The following is a 19,990-nucleotide window of genomic DNA, read 5'->3' as shown; positions in this document are numbered from 1 at the left end:
ACTCCCAACGCTGCCGCTGGGACTTTACATGCGCTTCCTAACGATGTCTCCGCTGTCAAGACTTTTTCTCCCTTCTCTTCACAGTTAGGATGGAGACAACTTACTAACGACAACAACTTTGCCCTTTTATCTACTTATTCCAAGTTTGAATTTTTTTTCCCCCCTCACATGTAGTTTTACTACAGAACTTGCACAGATGTGTTGAAGAGCAAAGCAACTTACACAGATTAAAAATTCTACTCCTGACATCCACAAGGGGTTTCAAAGAGTAAAGACATGATGTAAAATGCTTCTTACAGATTCCATAGTCACTTGCATGAGGATTGCTAACTCTATTAATCAAATCAAAGAACATCTATAGTAACATGAAAGTTTCCAGGGAAAAGAAAGGTTTTTTTACAACTCTATAAATGTAATAGGAATTATAAATCTACTCCAAGATAGTAAGACATCCCTCTAAATAAATTTCTAAAATAACCAGGATACAGACTTAACATCACATGTCCTCTATTCCCTCATCTCTTGGAATCCTAGGAAAATTAAAAACCTTGACAATTCACTAACGGTTTACTCCAAAGCCCAAAATGCCTAGAGTTTCATCAAACTAGCTGCTCTCCTACTGCCTTAACAGTTCAGAAAAACGAAAGAACACAGAGAAGTCCCAAGAAGGTAAAGAACTAAACAAGTGGCATTACCCTACCTCTGACTAGAAGGAGAGGGAGCCCTAACTTTAACTACCTCAACAAAACGAGACATGCACATCTCAAACAATAACAGGGGCAGAGATGCAGATAACATTAGAGGCAACACATGCCTGAAGACTTCTAGTGTTAGAAGTGCATGCATGCTATCCAGAAGTAATAAATCTGGGTCTCAGAGAAGAGGTGAGGTGAGGTGGGGGGATAAAAATCATACAGCATAATAACTGATGAAGTGCATTTTAAGAAAGCCTTCCCTTTCATCACTGGAAACGGGCCATTATTACATCCTGAATATCAAACTAGCAAAGCTAGTTACATACTGCAGTGTAAGAATGGGTTTTTGCTATTTCTCAAAATCAATGAGAAAGCACACCTCCAAAGAGACAACACAACCCAGTAGAAAACTGTCTGTGTTGAGAGATACCGTTGAAAGTTGCACAACTTATTTTATATTTTAATTAAACAAATGGGTATTTATGGTGCTGTTGCCAAGATACAGAACATACATAAAGAACTAAAGTTGTATTGTCAAAGGATTTAAGCAGAACAGAAAAAAGGTCTGCCTGGTACAGAGAGAAGACAAGAAGAAATCCACTTTTTACAGGAACACAGAATGCCCAAGGAAGAACAAAAGGGCCAAGAAAGTCAGAAGACCTATAAGCAGGGCAAACTTAACCAATTCCATGTGTACAGTAGGTCACCATCTGGAGATCTGTATTAATCTGGTAACCTTACTATTCCATCTTCTTGGATGCTGCACAGCAGCACTAGCAAAAGTTATTTTTGGAAATAAGGTGGGGGAGGGAAGATGGTTAGGAATGCCACAAGATATCCAAGAAAAAAAACCCACATGAGAACATTAAGCAGAACATGCTAGCAAGAAATGCCTTCCCCCCAACTCCATGTTCAGCATTCATTAGTGCAAGATGTCCATTAGTATGATTTTATAAGCTTCATGAGTAGATCTATCTTCTGCAAGTGGCAAAAAAGAATCCTCTGGATTCTCCTTTCGCTGGGTACTTTACTAAACAGGAGGAGCTGTATGAGTACTGTGAAGCTCACTAGAAGGAGCACATGTTGCCAAGTTCATCAATGTGAAACATTAGGGCGGAAGTAGATGAAAAGTTTAGCATAAAAAGTGAGAAGTGTGCATGTTTCATGACCTTCAAGTATTTCTTCTGTTGCTCTCACACTCAACGACCAGAGCAAAACCAGAACCTGAACTCTAAACACCACTACTAGATTAAGTAAAATGCAAACAACTTAAATGAATCCAACATTTTCAGAGGAGCCAGAAAAGCTGTATAAACTGTAGTACACCTACTGAAATACCCAGTTCTAATTCTGTAGGAATGTACACGTCTTTCAGAAGTAATACAACATATGTGCATGCATTTACACTTACATCTGATTTTTAGCCGCTTGTCTCTGAGCTTTCCGTTCTTTCCTTTTTTGATCTGGTGGCTTAGCAAAAACAATTTCAATGTTTTCTCCCTCTAAATCTTTGCCATTCATTTCTTCCATTGCCTGAAGGAATTAACCAGACTTTAAATATACTTCTAAGCATATCTGAAGTTATTAATTTTATCCTATTTTTTAGAGTATGCATTTCAAAATTTGTTATCCGGAGCTAAAATAACAATATACAGCTAATTTTTGTTTAACATAGTGAGAGAGCAGAGTATCGTGGGTTCCAGAGTTAAGCATTTTCCTCTTAACTTGGCTCTCAAACCCAGGACTGCACGTATCAGTTTAGAAATCTTCCACTCAAAATTTTAAACAGGCTTCAATCTTCGCAAGCTTTTTCAATTAATGAAGTGACAGAACTGTCCTCTGAAGGTACAGATTTTGCAATAGCGGAATAAATGTCTCATGGCAGCACACATGCAAACAACTACTAAAGCCAGACATCAGTATATATTTTTATTTCTATTTTTTTTTACTTGTAACAAGTGTAATTTTGTTTTTAAACCAGAAGCCAAAAATCAGAATTTAACAGTCTCATTCTGACCACAAAAAAATCCCCAAAACAAACCACCATCAAAAAAGAAAAACAACAAAAACCCACCAACACACACACACACACACACGTACTAGTCCCATGGGTCACAGTAACTTCTACAAGTTAAATTCAAGCAGTGGAATCCTAAAGGTTCTAACACTTTAATGACTCTACAGAGCTAAGCCTTGACAGGACACATACACATCCTATAAAGACTCTTTCCATCATCTTCCTATGCATCTGCTTTAAGGCATCTGGGTAAGTAAGAAAAACGGAATCCTCTTCTATCCTGCAACTTCCCACATAACAAAAAAAAATAGACACACTATGGGCAGGAGAGGAATTACACTTTCCCTTCCTAAGGTCAGATGACAGGAGGAAAAAAAAAGCACCAAGACCAGGCAAGTAAAATCCAGGAATGACAATTACTCAATTGTCTAGCACCTCTCACCAAAAAGAAACGGTGCTTATTCCATACCACAAAAACAAAATCATTCCACTCCTGGAAAAGAAAAAAAGACTACCTGAGTTTTTATCACCCACCCTAGAGAAACTGCTTTAAATTCTACCAATAATTTGGTGAGAGAATCATACAACTTCTGGCACTTCAGTTTCAAGTGATAACATATATGATTATCTTAGTTACTCATCAGCAAAATTACTTTGGATAGGTGCATCTAAGATCCACTTTTCAAGCAACTACATTTATCTAGGAGACACCCAGAGAGGGAAAAGTGATCAGTGACAACATGTTACCATTTCTCTGGACAGAGCTTTTTCTCAAGTTAATAGTAATATACAGCCTCTAAATGTTATGTTTAGTCACTCCTTACAAACATACAGTACTCTTCACTTACCTTTACAGCACCATCCCGTTCATCAAAATGAATGAAAGCATAGTCTTTTAGCTTCTTCACTCGCTCTAGCTTTCCAAATTGACTGAAGGCCTTTTCTAGTATCTCCTCTGTGACAGTATTGGCAAGATTGCGTACAAACAAAACTTTTACCTAAATACAAGAAAACACAACCAAAAAAAAAACCCACCCTTAAAAGTATGATCCAATTCCATAAGACAAAATGCAGTTTTGCAAGTCATTTCTATTGGCAGCACTGAAAACATCCTGACAGTTTAGATACAGCATTTTATATACATACACGTGAAAGTGTACATTTACATATTCATCCAGCATGAGTTAGCTACAAAATTCCCTGACTCAACTATTAAACTTGCTTTCAAACATGACTATGTAAGTTTTGAAATTCAATCCAATTTGTGTTAATGTTTAAAAGAATCCTAGTGGCAGTAATTTTCAACTTCGAACAACTTCAGACTCGAAACAAGCCAAGGGGATTGGTTACACACAAAATAACTTATCAAAACATTTCATTGTTTAGACAGGTTTTTGATCAGGTATTTGCACAACAGTCATCACTAGAATATCTAGTTCAGAGGTGACATGCCTGCAGCTCTCAAGCTGCTTAACTTATGGCTCTCATGCTATAGCTACATCAAATAGCTAGCATCAGGACTGTACTTGCCTGACGAGCACTCAGTGACCCAAAGCCACAGCTGGAAGAGAAAATACAGACAGAAGGGGATACTAAGGCTGACATTGCCAAGTCACCCGTGGACTTTCTCACAAGTCAAATTCTGTCCTACCCTTGAGGAACAGCCACCTGGAAAGAGCTCTGGAAGTCCCTACCCCCAGCTCTCTCTACCATGCAATATGGCTCTTAAGCTACACAAAGACTGCTATGCTACTTGTAAGATCCCAGAGGTTGGTGATCTTCAAACTCTCAATATATGCCCTTTAACTGCCTGGAAGTGACCAAATTATCAATACAAAATTTCATCAACCACCAACTGCTAAGGATAAAAGAAAATACAGAGCAATTTGACAAAGGCAATCTGACTAGACTCGTATAATATAGCAGACAACATACACCGGACACCAGGAACCATTTAACTTAGTGACTCAGTATCCAAAGACTCATCCTTGCATCCACAACAAGGCTGGACTGTTATGTTTACGTGATGTCATCCATGAGTTCTCCTAATGTGCAGGTCCCTGGCTTGTTGGGGAGAGTCCCTTCCACATGCTGCCACTACGCTCTGACAAGTCTACTCACCTCCTGCTGCCAAAGAACACTCACAGTCTTACCTTCCTACATTGCAGCTGCACCTCTGCTGCAGAGACCCGCAACTTCTGTTCATACCCCTTCCACCACCAGCAGTTTCAAATTAGTTGATGACAAAAACATAAGCAAACACTGTACATGACAGTACTGATTTCCCACTCCTGACCATGAAGGTCAACACAAATAACACATGGTGTGAAGTGACCAAAGAAAACATGCTTTCATTTCTGAACCAGTACTATAATCTCTACTCTCATCAGTTACAGGAATTCAATAAACTCAGATACTCTTTTTAATAAGCATTACTATGTAATTAAACTACAAATAAACAGGACAGACTTCTTTGTCTCTTTGAACTAGGATGAGATGCAGAGTGTGGAATAATATACATCACACATCTGTCCCAGTGAACCAATTCTGTTATTTGGCAATAGTTACTCTTGCTGGTTCTCAGAAGGTGACAAGTCTCATAGCCAGCTCCATGAAGAAAGCTGCTTCCTATCCTGTGTGTTTAACTTGCCTTGATTGCAAGAACAATCTCTATTTCTTGAAACCCATAAGTAATAACCAATTTCAGTAAACTGTCCTAATTGCCATCTTAACCTTATTTCATAAAAATTAATTACAGAGAAAGTCTTGTCATGTAATTAAGTTTAAAAAAACCAGTAACTTTCAAACAGATGTCCCTTACTCTTGTACTTTTAATATAAAAACTAGAATCACACAAGGAATCTTAAACGACCTTCACTAATAAATGCAGTGACACAATTTAAAAACCTCAGAAATCATTGTTTCCTTCTTACAAGATGTGCTAACACAACATTTTTTTAAGAGATAAAAAGCAACTAATTTAATTAGTTGTAACAAACTTAATTTGTGTAGATAAATCTATTAATGTCTTAGCAGGTGGATTTTTTTTAACACCTGTGGTCGTTACAGGTTAGAAGCATAGCCAAACGAGTAAAAAACATGCCAAAGCTAGGAGGCAGGGTGAAGTGTAAGATGAGAGAAGATAAGCCCATTTTTACTTATTTTAAGCTATCCAAAGAGAGAAGAAAAACACACACACACAAAAATAAGTCAAGGCTCACAGATAACACCAAGAACCCATAAATACAGACCTAACAAGCAATATACTCAGTAGCATATTGTCATAAAGGCAGAACTCACTTTTAAAACTACTTCAGGTTAGACTACCCTCAAAACTTCTGGGATTTTCTTTTCTTTGCTTACCTACAGCACAAACATTTCAGGCTTCACTACCACATCCTCAAAGGTTTACTAGCCTTGCCTCCTGTCCTGTAATCTCCCAGGCAGCCCCAAGCATAAGACTATTCAGCTGCTTAACCTGACATTCCAGTACATCCTCTGTAGTTTCATCCATGCTACAAAATTCAAGTAAAACATTAAGAAATGTATCTACCCTACAAGCATAAAGGCAGTCAAAATAACAATTAGGAGAAAATAAACTATCAACACAGCTACTGAAAGTTTTTAAAAAGTTCACTTCAGACCAGTAATCAACTACTTCATTTTAAACTCAGATCTGCCAGTACAAACACTGATGTCATGTAGCATGCACATCCAGCTTCAGAATCTAGCTTTCTACCTCATCATGCTCAAAGTTATCTCAGTTTTAAGCTCATTTAAAGTATGCATCCATACAGTACACTCCATAACTTTTAGGCTAAACTCTGTAGGAGATGAAATGGCCTTCTGCTTCTGCAGGGTATTTAGAACAATGCTGTTCACCTTCTGGCTACAAAGCTGAATTTGCCTTCCTCATAGTTTGCTCTTATAAACTTGTTTTTCTAGCAGTCTTGACAACAAAAGCACCAATCAGATGATTATTCTGATAAAAATCAACCTACTCCTACTCACTGCCTCCTTCAGAGCCCTCTACTACAGGAATGTATAAGACACAAGGGTCAATAGCTCTCCCTTTCTTCCTGACTGACAGTACTCAAAAGTGATGACAGCCAATCTGCATATCACATCTGGGAGCAGCAGCAGCTCAGCTACTCTTTCTCTTAAAGACAGCAATAAACAACAGAAAGTAAACACATCACTTCCAGAAGTGTCAGATGTGGTCAGAGTTTCTCCAAATGGTCATGAAACCAAGTGGCCACAAGAGACCGGAGTAGAGATCCCTTGCTGCAAGAACAAACTAAGGGAACACAGCCAGCAAGAGAGGTCAGACACCGGTGCTCATCTCAATTTCTGCCTTCAGACACAAGCTAGATGTTCTCTGCTTCTTGAGAATGCTTTTTCATACATCACCAACCCAAACTCCATGCCCTCTCTTTGGCATACAGTGTGATTCTCTGCACATTTTCTGTATTTGTTTCTTCCTTTTTCATGTCTCATTTAAAACAAACACATGTACCAAGCATTAACGCCTGTATCCTAATTGGGGCAAAGCACAATCAAGCTTCAATTTCTTTAGTCTTTCACCCTCCACAGGTGTAAACTTACTTCGGAAAGATACCCAATTACATCCCTTATCACCACTTCCTGCTCATTCAACAACGCCAGAAGTTTCTGCTCATTTATTTTAAGAGTTTGCTTGGATTAGGTCTCTTCTGAGCCAAGAAGCTGAACAGATAGATTGGTTGCCATATTTAGGAAGTGCCACCTCCAATAAATTTTACCTGCAAGACTCTCCCCCTCTACTGATAGTCTATGATGCCAGGAAAGAAAAACTTTTCCCTGAACTGAGCCCCTACCCCAATCCTTTTTCCTTATGGTTGTCAAAAACAAGATCCCAGCCAAACTATCTAACTCGGTCCATCAAAGGAGGATTCCAGCAAGTGACACGTCTCAGATAAGTGTAAAAGCACAGATGAACAGCAAGTAAAGAAAGAGAAATATGGATATGGGCTAGCTAAGAGTTTCCACTAAACAACAGAGCTACGCAGCATAACTGAAAAAGACAGACTTGGGCACTATCTGATGGAAAAAAAACAAACAGGTAACTCAGTTCTGGCAAAATATGACACTCCCCATCTAAACCAACCACTGCAACGTACTTCAAAATGTTAACAATCCAGACTTCAGTTTCACTGAAATATCCAAAACTCAAAACATTACTAGTCTTGGTATTTGAAGACATTTACCTCCCCATATTGAAGATACACAGTTCCAAACACATAGTAATTGCCTAACTTCTCAGAAGCAGCTGCTGAAGGCAATTCTAAAAACAGGTTTGCGCAACATAATGCCATGTTCCAATTCAGAAGTGATAAAGTTCCAACGTTAAAAAGAATCACGACTTGTTCTGTGATCATATCTAGTTTTTTGTCTCTCCAAATACTAAGCTATAAAGCCATGTAACTTTGAGTCACCACCACCACCACTTCCAGGTGAGAAATTAAGTGCACGAGGCCTACGTGTCATTTTGGCATAAATTCCATTCACCATTCAGTCTTGGGAACACAAAATAACATCAGTCAATAGAGCCTTTAAAATCAGATCAATTCTAGAATGTATTCACATTTTTACCATCTCATCTGCAACATCTCTGTTAAGAAGGCTGAAAGATGCTATTTAAACTTAGGCTTGTATCAGGAGGTACTTACTCTAGAACAAGGCATTACTATGGTACTCCAGTTCCCCTATAGCTGTATTACCTTTGCCATGACTTCAGGGTCTGGGTCTTCTATAGGGTCAGCCCATTCCACCGTAACGACATTTCCCCAGACTTTCACTTTGCCACTCATTAACCTACGTCTGGCTTGAGCGGCTGTTTTGTGATCTTCGTATTCAAGGAAACAGAAACCCCGGTTCTTTTTCTTATCATCAGGCTGATGATATAATATGACATCTGTAAGACCCTCTGAAATTAAGAAAAATAATTCTTTGTTACGGTTTCAATCCACGAATTTCTATCATAAAGTCAGGATTATCTTTCTGGTAAGCATGCATCCGACAAGTGGTTCCAAAAAAAGCATGAACACATTAGACTTTGAGACCATGTACATAATAAAATTTAAGACCAACATTTTCAAAGACAGACATTAGACTATCCCGACTTGGGCTCCATTTTTATTAAGTGAAGAAAGCTTAGTAGCTATGGAAGAGTACCTTTCCTCTAACTGAATGGAGAAGAGATAAGGGCAGCCAAAAGTTGTGCTTTGTCAGTTCCTCTCTCAAAGCCCTAAGTCACACCATTTATCACAGCATGTATGTGTTCCATGGATGTCTAAACAACAAAAGATCAAACTTGCATGATTTTATTACATCTAAAAAGTTTCAGTGTTGCTCCAAGGAACCTGAAGTGTATAATTCAGAAAAACCCATCAAATGTTACCTTTGCCAATTTATATGCTGTTACCAAATCCTTATCAAATTACTAAGAATTCTGAAGCATGGAACTAGTTGCATTCTCCAACCTGCTTCAGGTTTGCCTTGAAAAGTTTTAAAATATTCATTGTATTAATGAAACCATTAACTTCTTTGAATGGCTTTTTTAAACATTACACACTTACTCTCTAGGTAAAACTTGGAACCACACATTAGTCTAATCACAAATATTTCATCCCTCAGCGCAACAATAGATTAAAATACACCCCAAACTAAACAACAAACACCTAACAGTCAGGAACAAATGCTAAGTGGTCTTTGTTTGGATTCATCGTCATTCCACCATAAATCCAAAGACTGTGAAGAGCATTTCATCACTGATCACATTTGACATCTTTCCAACTCTACAAAACATAGTTACTGACTTACCTGTTACTTTGCTAAATTCTTCAACAATTTGCTCCTTGGTTTTACTCTTAGGAATAGAACCAACAAAAAGCCTATTATTGGCAACAGAGATGCATACACCGATGTGTTTCCCGGAACGGATTTCATGGTTGTTGTACTGAAAGAAAAATAATTGGACAATGATCAGTTACAGATAATTTTATCTTCCCTCCAACAGTAGCATACCAAATATTTTACTTTTGCAAACACAGCATTTAGAAATATAGTAAATTCTTTGGAGCTTGACACATTGTTAGGATGAGTATTAAACTGTTCTGAAGTATACCCACGTTTTCCAACATAACTCCACAAGTTCAGCCAACAATTATTTTTCCCTTCTTGTTCAAGTCTCTTTCTTAATGTATGTTTCTTTAGAGACTTTTTTTGATGTAGAACCATGAAAGGCAACTCTCAAGTCCAAGTCATCAAGGTCAAAGCTTCTCCTTTCACAACAGCACAGAAAAAAATGCAAGTTCCTCTACAGATTGTATCTATGAATTCTTGACTTGTGTATAATACAAGACAGGAGTTATAATTAAAGTCAGAGTCCCTTCTAAAGTTCCATAGTTAAAAACACAGAGCCTTGATCAGTTTCTCTCCACAAAATGCATAACAGCAATTGACAAATACTTTCCAAAGCACACAGATTACACATGTAAAGACAGTAAACAGCAAGAATGACCTTCTACTGACATGAAATCCTAAGACTTCTGCTCAAATGCTTCTCTCATAACAGATTGTTTAGAAGACACCCTTAACAAGTCAGCAGTTTAAGGAAAAAAAGTATTACTGGAGACATCTGTTGACAAAAAATGCCTTTCATTGAGATGCAGACACAGACATGCATCATCCAAATAAGCAGCAGGGAGGTCAACTGGTGGTACATCAACCCTTTTCCAACTGGAAGCCCTGCAACAGATAGTTCTTTAACTAGGAAAATGTATTTTGTGGTCAACATAAGCAGCAGGACAGCTTTTAAAATTTAATCTAGTTATTTATTCTACTAGTTATTCTGCATTCAATGGTAAACCTTCCTATATAAGTAAGTTCTCACACACTCCTTGCTTTATGCATGAAAATCAGGACGAAGATATTTATCATGTGCAAACAAGAACTACATCAATGAAAATTTTCAAAGCTAGACAATTGCACCAAAAGTTAGCTAAAAGGTGAACCGTACATGTGAAAGATCTGGATTATCATCTGCCCAATTAACTATGTCTCAAAACATAGCAGGTCACAGGATAAGACTTCTATCTCTGTATCTTTAGCTCACATGGTAGAGGAATAGTTGTTTCTGAAGCAGGAAACAGCTGCACAGGAAGACTTTTGTATATGTTTTATGATCACTAATGAACAGACTTACACACATTAATGAAGAAACAGCTTACAGTAGCTCAAAGGAATCCTTTAAAGAAGTTGACAGTTTATTAGTCTGGAGACAAGGCAAACTGATTCTTCATTAACTAAAGTGTTCATTAGGAAACATTTATTTATATTAGGAAGCTTGTTTTTTACCGAGAGGGTGGTCAAATACTGGAAACAGGCTTCTGAGACAGGTGGTCAACACCTCAAGTTTGTCAGTGTTTAATGCCCTTAAATGGTAATACTTTAGCTTTTGGTCTGTCCTGAGGCAATCAAGCAGTTGGACTAGATGGCTGTTGCAGAAACAGTCTTATTCTAATAGAAACCATTATCCACCCGTTTCTGTTAAAATCTAAAACCAAAGCTTAGCTGCACATTTAACCTACAAAGAGCCTCTCCTACAACTCATGGCAACAAAGTTAATACATCATAACTTTAAAAAAAGATAAATTCTACCACACTGCAATTGTACACTGACAGAAGTTTCTAGTAGCTTTTTCATACTACAATACATTAACTACCATTTTTCATTGTATTCTTAACACTGAAAAAACTGTCTTGAATTAGGTGCTCTGGAATATAAAGCTTGTGTCATTTAAGTACAAAGTTCATATATCATCTGTAAACTTAGATCACACATGAACAGGCCCAAATCATGATCTGGGTAAAGCGCCAAAACAGGCAGGCTACCAAATCAGCTACGTCAGCATACTGCTTCCCCCCTCCTGTCACCACTGAACCAATGCCCGAAGTTAGTAACAGAGCTATTACTGCTCTCTAGACACTGTCATAGACAAGTTGGCACTCTTTTTTTCCCCCTCTAAGTTCTATAAGAACTTACTCACAAACAGGTGGAAGTATGCATAAGGTCTATCTTGTCAAATTTTGCCACCTAAACAGAAACTGCTGGTGAAAGTTCATTTCCAGCAGCAAATGCTAAGTTGCACTGCTGTGCATAGCTGGCAAACTGCTTAAGGGACATATTTGCATAACTGACCTGTACCTGTACTCTGATCAAGCTTACTGTTGCTCTAGTCAAAAATCTACCATACGCTACTGTAGTTCTAGGTATGTTTCCTACAAGCTTCACCTCATAAGTGTTTCACATTACTGTAGACACATGGAGGATAATAATCCATAAATCTTTTGAAAGGAACAGAGGAACACAACTGAGTTAAGAATTGTAACTCAAATAGAGGCTAAACACAAACACGTTAACATGGAAAATAATGCCTGAGGTAGCAGAGGGGAAAAAGTCAACCCAAAACCAGACTTCTGATATGCTCTGTGAACATTTGAGATATCATTTCTACTTAACCAGCAAAGGTTAACCACACTGGATTAAGTACTGGACATAAAATGAACTACTGTTCATATCTGTAAGTTTTCTCAGTATCAGGCCACAGCAATACCTCATTTTTGTCTCAAGTACAGCCTCAAAAGTATTTAAAACACAATTTAGGAAACTTTTCCCTTTTTTAAGTGGCTTAAAAATGCATATGTGCTTCCTTATGTGTAAGGCTTCAACCTCTACAATTGCTAGATTTCTTCTGGCTCATAAATAAGTTAACATTACATTTATCCAAAGATTTTAATTCAGTTTGACATTAAGTTGTTATAAAGACCATGGATGATACATCAGACACACAAATATGAATTGTATGCAGAATGTTACACCAACTGCAAGAATCTAAAGAAAAGGCCATCTATTCTCTGCTGCAGTTTGGGTACTGACAAAACCACATAGCTGTCTCTTATTACTCAGAAGTCTACAGGCAATGCAGAGATTTTTATTCTCATTTTTGCTACACTTCAGAGTCTTGAATGGTAACAAAAAAAAGCCTCTGTGAAGATGAGAAATAACAGAACCACCCCCACCCCAGGAGTGCAGAAAGCTGGGAACTAAGTTCTGTACACATCAGGAGGTCACAGGTACCATCAAAAAGACCACCGCCTGTTCAAATACCAGGATATCAAAATGGCTAGGACCAAGGGTTCAACATTTTTAAGAGGTCTTTCGGCAGCCTCTCCCACACGTCTAACTAATACAAGTGACAGACCTACAATTTCCAACTAAGCTCTACAGTCATATTTTGTTAGTACCCCTGCTAGACAACTTGAGAAATTTGTAATACACCAAACCAGCCAGTCAACTATGGTTGCAATCACTCAAAAGTTGACAAATGCCACAAGATTCAATGTAAAACTAATCCTGCTCTCAAAGAAGTTAGCATGAAGGCTGAAAAAGTGCCCCTTCAATGGCAACACTTTTCAACTAACACACTTAGCGGCTATTTAACAGAAAAGCAGAATATAATGCCTTTTTTCCCTGCATATCAAGGATCAGATAGGAAGGAACACCAAGTTCCTCCCCTCCCTCATACCACTTAGCAGAAGACTGAAGGCTATGATCTGATGTTACTTTTGTGGAAACAAAAACTGACTTTTCAGAGCATGCTGCCTTTAAGGAAAAAACAGCTAAACGACGAAAAACTCCTTTTTGTTCACTGACTAGGTGCCTCTGAGAATGTATTTGATTTGATTCACCATTTTGCCAAGTCATGTGCATAACTCACTGTTCACACACAACAAATAACTAGATTGACAACGAAAGTACAAAGAGATATATGCAGTTATTCTCAGTGTATTTGGACTGCACACAGGAGCACCAATTGCTCTTATTTAAAAAGCTAAACTGCACGTAATGAATATTTTTGTACTTCCACTTCTGCAGATGTTTCTATACTGTTTCAAAACAAATTCCCATCTTCAGCTTAATTTATCTCCAGCAACTGACTCACATTATATCAAAAGGGAACATCCACAGTTCAAGATGCACCTTATTACAAAGCAATGAGACATTAACCCCACTATATCAATATGGTATCAGTAACACCTCAGAATGGGTAAAGTTAGCACTTTTGAGGGTCAAATCATACATACTCATCTTGGTCATATCAATACAGTAGTAACTGGCTTGAAAAAATCCAAATTCCATTTAAACTAGAAAAACAAAGAGGCTGTGCAGGAACCAAAGTGGTCTTTCTTCCCCACCTTCTTTTGTGCATAAAACTTGGAAAGCTTCTTAAGAGTAGCCTATTCCTGATATCAAACTCTTTCACACCTCTGTGTAAAACAAAGGAAACATTCTCAACCTGGCAGGGTTTCTGACATTTTCCTGTCTGCTGCAGTCAACAGATCAGACCCTGGTCCCATGCGGGGTCCTGTCTCCTCCCTGTCCCATGGTGCTGGGATCCCATTCTCTGCTGGTTCCACTGGCCAAACTCCCGACCTCCAGCCACACTTTCGCAGCGCCGTGTCCCCTGCTGGAACACCAGCCAAGCAGGAACAAGGCCTCTCACTGCCACTGCTCCCCAAAATCAGCCAGTAAAAATTGACACACCATGGGGAAATAGTAAAAAACACTTGTTGAGAGTTTATGAACTGATTTAACAACAATAGTTTCACCTTAAGCATTTTAAGCATTAGGATCAGGACAACAGCTTATAAACCAGAGTGTTCTTAATAAGAAAAGAACAAACTAAGCGAGAAAACTTACCAGTTTAACAGCTTCTTGAGCTGCCTCTTTAGTACAAAAAGTGACAAAAGCATATCCTCTATTTAGACCAGTGAGTGGATCCATCATTAAGCGGAGATCCCATATAGGGCCAGCTTTCTCAAATAATGGAACAAGTTCGTCTTCAAACAAGTCTCTTGGTATCTTGCCCACAAATATCTGCAACAGACACACCGAGTATTGTTTATATAAAAATACTTCCAATGAATAAGAATATACCTGCATGAACACCTCCTCCTTCTTACCTCTGTACCAACAGAAGGCTGTTGTCCTGAATATACAGATTCTGGAGGAGGTCCACCATACTTTCTCTGTCCAGTAGTCACATCAAGAGTGTAGCCGGTTCTCTCCAAGAGCGCCTTCAAGTAAGAAACTTAAAATTTTAAAATCATATACAAATTGAGCTAGTTTAGATGCACTTCATTCACAAACGGACATGCCTGTAACTCCTTTTTATACTTGTACTGCTTTTGAAACTCCCGCAGGAGAACGCGCCAAACTGCTAGTACTTCAACAAGAAAGTGGCAAAACAATTCTAAGAACTATCAGGTAAAGAAACGCTGCTAGAAGATTAAGAGTCACACAGAATCTTCCCAATTCCTTAATTTTCATTAAAAAAAAAAGGCAGCCAAGTAATGGAATAGTAAGCTTCTCTTTAATTAGAAGGATCTCAGTCTGAGACACTTGATTTGGCATGTCCAATCCTGCAAACATTTATGCACAGGAGTTCCCTTCACTTAATGAGATTACTCATAAGTGTGAAGTTAAAGAACACATGTTGAAGTGCCTGCACACTGTAGCGACTCTGTTTTGGGTGCCCAACCACTGAAGTGGCAGTACTACTTCCTTTCTGCTGTCCTCCCCCACCACTCCAATTCCCCATGGGAACATAAGAGTGTCCCAAGACATCTGACCCTCCTAGAATCACTGTGCACAGTTGCAGACATCCTACCAATTTAAAATGTCAGATGAAATTTTAGTATGTACATATATAAGAAATTCCCCTGAAATCAGTCTTTTTTTAAAATCAATTTGTACAAAGACAAATCAACTCTACAGACAAAGAAACAGCACATTAAAAAACCCCAATTATAACCAAGAGTTAGTATTCACAACTTGAAAATTTAAAGATATATTAAATGCTATAGCCATCGGCAGTAAAAGCTATGTTACTTTCAGTTAAAGTCCTCATATTATTGTTGTTTCATGTGGTAGTGACAAAAACTCTTGTCTCTTTTTTTAAAATTCATAATTAACAGTACCCTAGCCTCAAAGTCAGGAGTAAAAGAGCTGTTTGCAATATATAACACGTTCCTTTTGCACTTCACACAAGATGAAAGATACTCTCACTTCTTAAGACATCTACTAAGTATGCTTAAATGGCTTCTCTTTCCTTAAGCTTTGGAAAAGTTGCTCATCACTGAATTTTAAAATAAATCACAGTATGCCTAACTCTTGAGACACAAGTCTTTTGCTAGCACCAGATTCGGTTCAAGACATAACATATCCATGTAACAAGAAAGTTTGGGTTACAGTTTATGAGCGTAGCAATTATGTCATAAGAAGTGAACTAAATCCATTATAATGTTTTTTCAGACATGTGGAATCTCCTCCCTCTTGTAAAGTTGCTTTAAACTTGAACTGAAGGGAAAAAGAAAATAAAAACAAACCACAAAGAAACAAAACCCAAGCACCAGCACCTGAAGTGAGTTCCACACTCTGAACCCAAAAGATCTACGTCAACACGGTTAGAAAAACTTTTAATGGTGAAACAGCATAACTGTCTCAACCAGATATAAACTGTCAAATCTATTCCACTTATTTTCAGTTCCGGTAATTACAAGACATTAACTTTCCTCTTCCAAGAGGAAGAAGCGCAAGAAAAACTGCAAGTGATAGCTTTCAATAATCTAAAATAGCCATTTTAAGAAAACCAGAGTTGCAAAAAGAAATGTCAAGGTATCTGTCACAACTTTGAAAAAAAAAAAAAAATATCACAGACAGTGTAACTTTTCTCTTTTAGGCACATACCTTAATTTTTGCCTCATCTGGTCCTTTGCTAGAATCTGCCACCTTGGTCCCCTGTTTTTCCCTTTGCCTGTATGTCTTCATGACTCCACATAAAAAGGCACTTTTGTTCTGCAAAAGATATATTAATCTTCAGTTCAGAAAACATGACGAGCCAAAAATCTGATTTTGCCTTGAACTAAGACAGTACTTATTTTAAGAATCACTTATGGATCACTGAAGAGACTCAAGCAGACCTCTTGTCAGTCAACTAGCAGTTTATTCCTCAACAACTATATTCTAAATTGCTTACCATTACCTGAACATGTGAGAGATCACTGTCTTTAAACTGCTGAAGCACTGCCAATGCACCTTCTTCATTAAATTCCTTTAAAGCTTCAATAGCTCTTTCATCTAGATCACTATGTGCAACTAGCCCTAGAGAGGAAAAAAAATGCTTATTATATTTGGGCAGCAATCTTTGTTTAACCACATTTAACACATCCAACACACTTCAGTCACCCCTAAATCAATTGCTGATTAATGTTAATTTACTATACCCAAGAAATCACTTAGTTCTCTTAAAGGCAAATACAGAAGTGTCACTTTACCTTCTTTTTTATCAAAAAGTGCCCCAAAAAGTTGAGATGCAGATTAAGAGTTCTTGCATTTATGTATTCATCTGATTTCTCTGAAAACCAGATGTTACACAGGCCAAGATTATGTTCAATATCCTGAAGCTGAATTCAGAAGGGCATATCAAAACCTGACCTTGTTTGCCTAGTAATGGTACCTTGGCACATTTTGAGAATGCTAAAAAAACCAAACAAACTGCAGCACTAAAAGTGAACACCATAATCCAAATGGCAAGCTCAAAAAATGCTAGCTGTGATCATGTCTGAGAGAACCAATACAATAACCTTTGCATCCAGAAGCCCCAATACTAAGTCATGAAGCATCATTTACATGAGAAGATGAATACTGAGGTTACTTACAGTTACCTATAACTACTGTATAAATTTTAAAAAGCACAAAGACCTCATTCACCTACTTCTAAATATCATTTGTTGCCTATTGCAGCTATTGTTACGGTCGCCTGCATGCTTCTCTTTCCCATCCCTCAGCCCAAATGTCCTGGACTAAGACTATTATTCTACTTTCATATTCTATGAAAAATAGTACAATGAGTTAATGCATCAAACAGAAAACATCCAGATTTTGATAAAGACTTCAGTTCCCATACTTTTGGAAACCACAAAAAGTTGCTGTTAGCCCAAAGACAGCAGAATCCAATAAAATATCAAGTGTGGTTTTGCAAGTTTTACATCTTACCTGCAACGTAAATTTCATCTAGTTTTTCAGCAACTTTCTGTGGTAAACCAGCATCAAGCAATGTCTGGAAATGCTCAGAATGGGTAACTGCAGCAGAAGTATCCATGGGTTCTTCAGTACCATTCCCATTAACATGTTCAGTAGCCATGTTTCCAGAAATCTGTTCAAATGCAGTAAGCAACATAATTAAGCTACAAACATCTTCAAGAAGAATAATTCAAGTGACAATACATACAACAGACTGCTCTGTTCTCAGGGGGAAAAGAAGAAATAAAATTGTAAACGACTTCCATGACACTTTCTGGCTTCGGAAGATGCACAAAATTCCTCAAAAGAAGCACTAACACAAAGGAAAGCCCTAACACCGCTGCCTAGCGCGGGTGGGGTAGCTCTCACTGCAGGTTTTACACAACCCAGCCAGACACTCTGACTCACCTCCCTCTCTCTATCTCTCTAAACACTCTCCCTAAGAGGCTTTGAACAAGTTAGAAATGGGAGCAAGAAGCCAATGGCGGGGGTGGGAGGAAGAGCAAAAAAACTGCCACATGCAGCCGCCGCTACCGCGATACCGTCAGTGACACCCGCAGCTGCCTCCACCTCCCGTTGCAAACTTGCTGTGTCCCTCTGAGTGAGCCGCCTCTCCGGGCCCAGGCGCGGCCGGGATCCCTTCCCGCCTCCGTGCCGGTGTCGGACGGGTAAGCGAGAGGAACAAAGCGCTCTTCCCAGTCCGCACCCACCCACGGCGGCGGCGGCGGCCGCCATGAGCCCGATGGAAACACGTGCTCTGCGCGTTCAGATGTCCTACAACTTCCTCCAGTGACCGACTTCCCCCCCCCCCTCCCCGCCACATTCCCGCAGGAGGAGCGGCGCCCCCCCCTCCTCCCCGCCCGCCCCCCGAGCCCCAGCCGTTCCCCACCTCTCACCCTATTCCCCCCGGAGAGCGGTTGCAACACCCCGGGCCCGATTTCACCACTCGGCCGGGGAGCTTGCGGCGCCTCCCGGCCCCACCGTCACCCCCCTCCCCCAAACCACACTTCTCCCCGAAACAATGCAGGGGCCCGCCGCCAGCCCCGACTCCCGTCCGGGAAACGCCGCTGCCCACCGCACGCCGCCTCTCGACGTGACCGGGGGCACGCGAGACCCGCGCGGGCCTCCTCCCCACGCATACGCCGGACGTCGAGGTGGCGGCTCGCCCCGCAGCGGAGCGGCGCGGAGCGGGCTCGCCCCGGCCCGGCCCAGCCCCTCGCGGGCAATGAATGGAGCGGCGGAGCCGGCAGGACAATGAGGCGAGAACCGCGCGCCACGCGCGGGGCCGGCCCCGGCTCTTCCCCCCCACACGACCGCCGCCGTCTGCCCCAGCGCCGGGCAGCTGCTGGGCCTAGCGCGCGGACATCGGCCCGGCCCGGCTCGGCCGTCCCCCGCCCGACAGCGGCGGCCACGAAGGCAGCCAGCTCCTCCGCCCATCACGCAGCGCCTGGCAGCTGGGCCCCGGCCCGACAGCGCTGCAGGGCCCCAGCATGCGCCTCCCGCCCTGCCTGCCTTGCTCCCCTCCGCCGCCTCAGCCCCTTCTGCCGCCCGGCCCGGCCCTGCCCCGGCCCAGCCCGCTCCCACCCCGCTCCCGCGGGCGGCCGCTGCCTCTCGTAGCCGCGGCGAGCCCGAGCCCGCCAGCGCCCGGCGCCTGACCTGTCGCTGCGGGGGTGAAACGCCGTGCGAAGGGGCTCGGGGCGCGGGTAGCGGCTCGGCGTGCTGAGGAGCTGCCCCCCTTCTCCGCTCCCTCAGTGTGTCCGGACAGTGTGCTGGAGCTGGCGTAAAATGGCGGCCGCTCGAGCGCTCACGCCGCTGCTGGCACCAACCCCAGCCCCTTCCACTCTGCGCGGGGGGGGGGGTGGGGGGGAGGGGGGGGGGGCGGGGGGAGAGAAAGGAGGGGGGCGGGAGGGGGGAGAGGAGGAGGCGCCGCGCGCGCTGGCGCAGCCCCAAACCCGGGGTCTCCCAGGCAGCTCCGCAAGGGTTATCGCCTCGCCCCGCCCGCCGGGCTGCCCGCGCGCGCGCCCGCCCCGCCCTCGTGCTCGCGGCCTCCCGCCCGCCCGCCTTCCTCCCGTCCGTCCGTCCGTCCGTCCC

At 41.0% G+C, this 19,990-nt stretch overlaps 1 protein-coding gene across 5 annotated transcripts in view; it reads right to left on the bottom strand.

Moving 5' to 3' along the window:
• Nucleotides 1–19,767, bottom strand: part of SYNCRIP (synaptotagmin binding cytoplasmic RNA interacting protein) — a 24,912-nt gene extending 5,145 nt beyond the window's left edge. For 2 of the 5 annotated variants that reach the window (XM_061989517.1, XM_061989518.1), the window contains exons 1-10: nucleotides 19,556–19,765; nucleotides 17,873–18,032; nucleotides 16,860–16,978; nucleotides 16,565–16,672; nucleotides 14,779–14,892; nucleotides 14,516–14,692; nucleotides 9,574–9,709; nucleotides 8,472–8,677; nucleotides 3,561–3,710; nucleotides 2,107–2,228 (exon numbers count right to left, since the gene is read on the bottom strand). In XM_061989517.1, coding sequence (XP_061845501.1) covers nucleotides 2,107–2,228; nucleotides 3,561–3,710; nucleotides 8,472–8,677; nucleotides 9,574–9,709; nucleotides 14,516–14,692; nucleotides 14,779–14,892; nucleotides 16,565–16,672; nucleotides 16,860–16,978; nucleotides 17,873–18,020 — 1,280 coding nt within the window. In that variant the 5' untranslated portion in view covers nucleotides 18,021–18,032; nucleotides 19,556–19,765. Of the gene's footprint in view, nucleotides 1–2,106; nucleotides 2,229–3,560; nucleotides 3,711–8,471; nucleotides 8,678–9,573; nucleotides 9,710–14,515; nucleotides 14,693–14,778; nucleotides 14,893–16,564; nucleotides 16,673–16,859; nucleotides 16,979–17,872; nucleotides 18,033–19,555 lie in introns of all 5 variants that reach the window. The other 3 variants (XM_061989519.1, XM_061989520.1, XM_061989516.1) reach the window with 2 other exon arrangements.
• Nucleotides 19,768–19,990: the final 223 nt, after the last annotated feature.

Source organism: Colius striatus, chromosome 2 (genome assembly GCF_028858725.1).
Source record: "Colius striatus isolate bColStr4 chromosome 2, bColStr4.1.hap1, whole genome shotgun sequence".
In the NCBI taxonomy this organism is placed as follows: Eukaryota; Metazoa; Chordata; class Aves; order Coliiformes; family Coliidae; genus Colius; species Colius striatus.
The sequence above is the reverse complement of the archived record's forward strand: the minus strand, read 5'-3'. Positions and strand labels throughout refer to the sequence as shown.